General features: G+C 47.0%; 1 protein-coding gene across 5 annotated transcripts in view; it reads left to right on the top strand.

Moving 5' to 3' along the window:
- The first annotated feature begins 1,407 nt into the window (after positions 1 to 1,407).
- Positions 1,408 to 7,199, top strand: part of SHPRH (SNF2 histone linker PHD RING helicase) — a 65,058-nt gene continuing 59,266 nt past the window's right edge. Inside the window, exons 1-3 of one of the 5 annotated variants that reach the window (XM_064446989.1) lie at positions 1,408 to 1,634; positions 3,615 to 4,285; positions 4,675 to 4,804. In XM_064446989.1, coding sequence (XP_064303059.1) covers positions 3,644 to 4,285; positions 4,675 to 4,804 — 772 coding nt within the window. In that variant the 5' untranslated portion in view covers positions 1,408 to 1,634; positions 3,615 to 3,643. Of the gene's footprint in view, positions 1,635 to 2,083; positions 2,235 to 3,614; positions 4,286 to 4,674; positions 4,805 to 7,199 lie in introns of those variants that run through there. The other 4 variants (XR_010372167.1, XM_064446988.1, XM_064446985.1 and 1 more) reach the window with 4 other exon arrangements.

Genomic DNA, 7,199 nt, shown 5'->3' with positions numbered 1-7,199 from the left:
TCTCCAGCTCCCCACAGCCCTGCCTAGCCACTGCCCTGCTGAACCGGGCCCACCCATGGGGCCAGGAACATCCCCAGAAAACAGGTTTGCTCTTCATCCCCTTGGTGGCTATTATTCCAGTTACCAACGTACACTGGAGTCTTCCCTTTTGTCTCTCTTCTGCAGTAATTTACTGTTGTAACATCAGATTGAGTGACAATTTTTAAGTGAATTTACATACAGGAATGCCAGACGCTCACATAGCAAACCAAACATTGTGAATCAAAACAGCCAAAGCACCATGGCATAAGGGCCAACACTCTGAAGGCTCCCCTTGCGACTGCACACTATGATTTTTAACAACTCCACTGAACCCTCAGGGGCTTTAGCCTTCCAAAAGCACTGAAAACAGTGGAAAATCAGGCACGGACAAGTAACAAATTCATTTGTAACGACTAATACTAACAAACAGTTAAAAGGATTGCTGTAAGAAAAAAAAAAAAAAAAAGATTTTGAATGGCTTTCTACTTACAGCTATTTTAATTCCCCTGGTGTGGATCTGTGTATTTCACAAGATAAATGTTTTCATAGGTTTTATTAAAGTGATATTTGTTGTTAAAAAGTCATTGGACAAATTTTGCCTCCTTGCAGTGCTAATTGCTCAGATACCCACTCTTTAAGTCACTTGTCACATGACTTAAAGGACCTTTGCGTGTGCCTCTTTATTCTCCAGTATTTCACCTCACGGATGGTGTCAAGGTTTCCGCCATCAGCACTACTTCGGGATATCATTGCCCAGCGCGCACTCTTCCCATCTGGGGTGGGCCACAGAAGGCATCTCCTCCGCTCTGCAGCAGTTTCTAAACCTGACAGACCCTTTAAAACAACGACGCAAGCGCTGCCAGCGTGACTTTATGCCACAAGTCACTCGAGCCAACAGGCTTTTGTTAGTTCCCCCTCGAGTGCACTTTCTCCCATCACCCCTTACGCGAGCACCTGTCGTAGGGACCGGGCGGGAGCACCTCACAAACCCAGCGCGGGGGTTTAACCTACCCACTGCTCCCCAGCCTCGTTCCTCACGGGCGTAAACCCGCCCGATGCCCCCGCCCCGGCCCCGGGGGGTAGGGGGCGTGGGAGGAGGGTTTGCTTGGGGAAGGCAGACACGCAGAACCCGGCGCTCGGCCCTAGCGGTCAGGCCCCATCTCCGCACGCCGGAAGTGACGTCACATCCTCCGCCTTGACCCCCCCTTAGCCACGCCCCACTGAGGGCGAACGGCCGTTTCCCCGCCCCACTTCCCGAGGGCCACCTGTGCGTCTGCGCCGCTCATCGACCTCACGTTGCTTTTTTCCGCTGGCGTAGGGAAGGGGGCGGGGAGATGTCACCTTCTGCAGATCCCATTGGTCGCTGGCGGGCCAGGGCGGGTGCGCGCGCATCCCCGTGCCCGGTTCGCCTGTCCTCCCCCTCCGCCGCCTCCCCCCCCCCGTCCCGCCGCGGGAGGTCCTTCCGCCTTGGCCAGCGGTGGAGGGGTGCTGAGACTCCCCCCCCCAGCCCGTCCTGTCCCCGCCGCCGCTGCCACCGCGGGAGGGGCCCCCGGCGGGGAAGGTGCCGCGGCCCCGAGGGCAGGCGCAGCAGTGGCAGCAGCGTTAACCCTTCGGTAGGTTGGTAGCAGTTGGCCCTACTCCCCCCTCACCCCCGGGGGCCGGAGCGAGGGGCCGCGCCCCGGGCTCGGCAGGGCGATGGCCGGCCCGCCCGCCCTGCTTGCCCGGCCACGCACGCGGGGGGCGGCCTCGCCGCGGCCGGCTGCGGGGCGGCCATGCAGGGCTGGGCGGCCGCGGGGGGCTGCGTGCGGGTGACCCCGGGGAGCGGTCGGTTCCCCGGGCCGGCGGCTCGTTCCTCCCCTGGCCCCAGGGGCCGCCCGGTAACGGCGGAGGCTGGGGCGGCGGGAGGGCTCACCGCAGCCACCCGCGCTCCCCGGTAGCGAGGTGCGGCGGGAGGTTGGGTGCCGGTTGCTGAGGGACGCGGTCGTCCGCCGCCGGCGTCTCCCTGTCGGCTGCCGAGTAACTTCCCTCGTCAGGGACAGCGAGACCGGCCCGGCCCCGTGGGGCGGCGGGAGCGGGGGCCGGCGGCGCTCGGTGCGGCGCCGGGGCAGGGCCGAAGCGCGGCCGCAGGCGCGGGCCCCGCGGGCAGGGCCGGCAGCGGGGCCGGGCCGCCTCTCCGGGCCGCCGCAGGTGACACCTCGTGCTTCTGTTGGCAGGTCTGTTGCTTCGCGTCGTGTCAGCAGCGCCCTGTGTGTATGAGTGTTGTTTTGAAAAACTCACGTGTTTCCTTTCCTCAATTCTGTTGCGTTTGAAATGCAAACACAGCAAGATTTGTACATTCCTGAATGTTTCTTTTGACCTTCATGAAGTATAAAATTTAGGTGTGGCGTTTTTTTTTTTTTAAAGGCGCTTTTAAAATTATTCAGAACTGTAGGAATTCTATCCTGTTTCAGCACAAAGCCCTTTAACATTAGGATGTGGGACACTGGATTTAGTAGCTTAGAATATTTGCCTCTCATGTTCCTACCTTTCTTTAAAACATGTGTGTAGAAGCTGAATTGACATGGATATCTAAATATTTTCCTGTCTTTGCTGACAAAGACAGCGCTGTAATACGAGGTTGTAAATCTATTGCTGTGTTCAGGCTCTTCAAACAGTATTTTTAAAAAAGAAAAAAGGTTACTGCTTGTTTGAATATTTAAGTATGAGCATGTAGTTCTGAGTGTGTAGTTATTAGTTTCCCAGATGGGTCTAATATTCCATAATCTTCATGTGTATTGTTTAGTATGTGAACTTTATTTTCTAGTATTTCATCCACCAAATCTGTTCACTGCCCGGGTTCGGTCAAGGAGTTGTATGTGTACCTTGACTTAGCTTTGCAGTTAATCAAAATCAGTAAGATTATGCTTTTAGTTTGATGATTGTCTCACTGAAATGCACAGTAGAATAAGTAAGGGCTCCTCTGCAAGCCATTTTTATATCCAGGTCCCAGGATGCAGAGTTTCCTGGGAAAATAAATTATTCAATGCTGGTAGGAAAGTCTTTAGGGGCTTCTACGGGCAGACCTTGATAGCTTAGGCTCTAAACAATATTTTATGTAATGGCAGATTCAGACTTGCCATGTATCAATTTTGCTTAAAGTTTCATCTCCATGTAGGCTCTGAAAGGAAGGAGGAACTCTCTGTGTGTATGCTCCCCACCCCCAAATTTCCTGTACTTCCTGTGCTTTTGTTTGTGGAGTTCCATTTGCCATCTCTGCCTTTGAGCGATTCCACTGCATCTCATTTTCTATCCGTCCCACAAGATTCTGGGTAACAGCTGTGAAATGTAACCTTCTTGTTGATCTCTGTCTGTAGCTGTCTGGCAAAACACGAAGATATGGTACAAGGCAAACGCTTCATGTCCAGCCTTGCGTGATGGCACAGGGCCAGGAGAGGCTCTGTAAAACTAAGTCTCTTTTGAACACTTAGATTTCTTAGCACAAATGTCTGGGTCCAAACCCTTTGCAAGTTTAGCAGCTACTGTACAGTGACATTTCAGTGTGGGCATTTGTTTTTGTAATACTTAATTGCTGACTAATTTACTTCATCTCGCAGAGACTGAAAACTGTTGAGAAAACGGCAAAATGAGTAGTCGTCGAAAACGTGCGCCCCCATCAAAGATAGATGAGGAGAAGAAGAAAAAGCTCTGCTGGAATATGCATGAAGACCGGAGAAATGAGATGGTAATGTTAGATGATGAAATGACTAATGAGGACCATGGTCCGGGTCCAAGCACTTCTTCTGCATCCTTCATTGTTATAAATGATGATAGCACTGATGAAGATCTCATTCAAAAAGAATGCAGTGGCTCAAAATCCGTTAAGTTTTTGACAGCTAACGATGAAGACGACTCTTACTCCATTTTGACTCCTGTGTCAGTGCAGCTAAATATTATAGTATTGCCATACCGTGCAGATGGGTCCTGGAAAGCTTTGCTGGGAGAATTTGCTCTTCATCTTCCTTCAGAGCAAATTCTAACTGATGAATTCCCTGAAAGGAGCTTTAGTTTGATGAGGGGAGACTCTGATGATCAGCTGCAGGTCTGCGTTCACGAAAGAAGTGAGGAAGAGTACAGTAATGAAACAAAAGAATACCTGGGTGCTTATGAACAACGTATTTTGGTGGAACCAACTTTAGGTGGTGAAATATTGGAAGGCTTGAGATGGTTGCAAAAGAAAAAGATAATTGGACTTTATCAAAGACCTGCAGAGGCTCACGCTGTAAAGGTATGGGTTCATATATTTGTTTTGCATTTTGAAAGTTCTTTTTTGTTTGAAATATAAAAACTCTGAGCAACAAAGTCTGGCAGCTACCACATATTTTTATACATATGAAAATACATTGTTTCTACATGCTTATGTAAATGTTTTGCGTGTGTTTTTCCCCCAAAATGTTTTTTACTGTTGCACCATTAATAATGCATACTTGAAGGAGTCACAGAAGCTTTTGGTTGCAATGCACTGTATCCTCTATATGGTTATTTTAGTAGATTTATTATATCTGTCATCATCTGCTAATTTTCAAAGCACCGTTGTTGCTTTCATACTCTTCTGCTTATACTATTCTTGTTGTTCTGATAGTTTATTAGATAATTAACTGTATAACCCTTTCACAGGTTGGAATTTACCTACTGGAAGCTGGGCTAAGTAAACCAGAGTTTCTCAGTGACGGAGGCGGAAGACCCAAAAAAGCTAATCAGCTGATTCAAAAACTCATGGAAAAGTTTTATAGCTTTTTAATCCCAGGTAATGCGATTCAGTTGAAGGTTGATGAATAATTTTCATTATTAAAGTGTGTCTTTTTTTAGTAGTTTTAAATGTAAGGGAGAATAATAAGTTATTCCTGACATCTAGAGCAACTTTATTTTCAAGGTAATATTATTAGGTAATTCTCACCATATTATTATCTGACCATTAATCCTATGCTAATTAGTTTATGGTCAAATTGCAGGTGATAATATTCCTTCACTACAGATAAAGCACTGAGGCACATAGAAGTTTGAGTCCTTACCTTTTTGGGAGCAAATACAATTTTCACTGATTCATGTGGTTTGTTGGAACAGACCTACAGTCGCTTCTCTGAGTTACAAGGGGGAGCTGTTTAAATGGGCTAAGAATTAAATTTGGAAAGCTTTTGATCCTAGTTTGGTGTCTAACACAGCTGTGGCAATGGAATTTCAGTTTGGTTGATATTGTGAAGCAGTTATAATGTAAACTACTAGAAAATGCACCTTTGTGACAGTTTTAAGAATACAGCACTGCAGATTTACAAATAGGGGCCTTTGTCACAGAATCATAAAGGTTGGAAAAGACCTCTAGGATCATCAAGTCCAACTGTCAACCCAGTGCTACCACATCTCCTAAACCATACCCTGAAGTGCCACATCTACATGTCTTTTAAACACCTCCAGGGATGGCAACTCCACCACCTCTCTGGGCAGCCTGTTCCAATGCCTGACCACTCTTTTAGTAAAGAAGTTTTTCCTGATATCCAGTCTAAACCTCCCCTGGTGCAGCTTGAGGCCATTTCCTCTCATTCTATCGCTAGTGACCTGGGAGAAGAGACCAACACCCACCTCACTAGAACCTCCTTTCAGGTAGTTGTAGAGAGCCATATGGTCTCCCCTCAGCCTCCTTTTCTCCAGACTGAACAACCCCAGTTCCCACAGCTGCTCCTCATACGACTTTTCTCCAGACACTTCACCAGCTTCGTTGCCCTTCTCTGGACACACTCCAGCACTTCAATGTCCTTCTTGTACTGAGGGCCCAAAACTGAACACGGTATTTGAGGTGTGGCCTCACCAGTGCCGAGTACAGGGGCACGATCACTTCCCTACTCCTGCTGGCCACACTGTTTCTGATACAAGCCAGGACGCTGTTGGCCTTCTTGGCCACCTGGACATACTGCTGGCTCATGTTCAGCTGGCTGTCAGCCAACACCCCCAGGTCCTTTTCCACGGGGTAGCTTTGTCATTTTGAAATTGAAGATATGTTTGCCAGATTATACGCAGTGGTGATACAGTTTTTTAGGGTGATTAATGGATGCTGTATGATGTGATGGCTTAGGAAACTCTTAAAAAGCAAACAACAAAAAAAAGAAAAAACAACCTTGGTCTTGTCCTAAGTGTAGGACAAGGGTAGGGTAGGGTGGATTTAAAACATTAGTTGAAGACTGACTCTATAACAGTGTCTGTAATATAATGAGTTTCTGTGTTTTTGCAGAAGCAACAGATGCCCAGCACCCCCCCACCCCATAATTGTACTTAATTTCAAAAGGCAGAATTGTATAAAAATTTAGGCAACTTGCTAAGGAGAAGCTAAAAGGAAGAGTTAACAGGAAAAAAATCTGTACATCTGTGCTTGTTGCAAAGAACAAACATGCAACTGTCAGAAAAGTCTTGAGATATACCAAGAGAAGGGCCAGTCTAACGAAGTATGTGGGGAAGATATTGCACATAAGAAGTCATCCTTCAAAAAACTGTAGTAATCTGACTGAAGAAAATTTGTCAGTTTATGTTTAAAAGCAATTACAACAGATCCAAAAAGTCTGAAGAATAAATAGTTTTAAGATATTGAAATGAATAGTAATGTTTTTCAATGCATTAGGAGACATACATTATCATGGATGCATTAGAAGCAGAATATCTGCCAGAGAATACATACATGCCTTAGTTATCTCAAGTGTGAAAGTGCTCAAATAAAGTAATGGTATAGCAGCAAGCACAGTTTTATTCTATGCATATCTTCTCGTTGTGGAAGTGTTGGGGAAGAGATTGCTTATGGCCAAAAGAACAGTGACCTATTTTGAGCTCCAAAATAATTGTCTGCTGGCACTTGGGGCATTTGTCTTCAGTGCACTAAAGGATAGATTTTTATGGTCTACATGGTTGAGTGTAGCTTACAAGTGAAGAGACAATATTGCTTCTGAAAGGGAAGACATGCCCGTTAAAGTTACTGGAGCAAGAGTATGGACCTGAGTGATTGGGTTGTGTCATGGTTTAGCCCCAGTCAGCAGCTAAGCCCCACACAGCCGCTTGCTCACTCCCCCCACCCCAGTGGGATGGGGGAGAGAATCAGAAGGGCAAAAGCAAGAAAACTTGTGGGTTGAATAAGAACAGTTTAATAATTAAAATAAAGCAGT

This window comes from Phalacrocorax carbo, chromosome 3 (assembly GCF_963921805.1).
Source record: "Phalacrocorax carbo chromosome 3, bPhaCar2.1, whole genome shotgun sequence".
NCBI lineage: Eukaryota > Metazoa > Chordata > Aves > Suliformes > Phalacrocoracidae > Phalacrocorax > Phalacrocorax carbo.
This window is presented reverse-complemented; position numbering and strand designations above follow the sequence as displayed.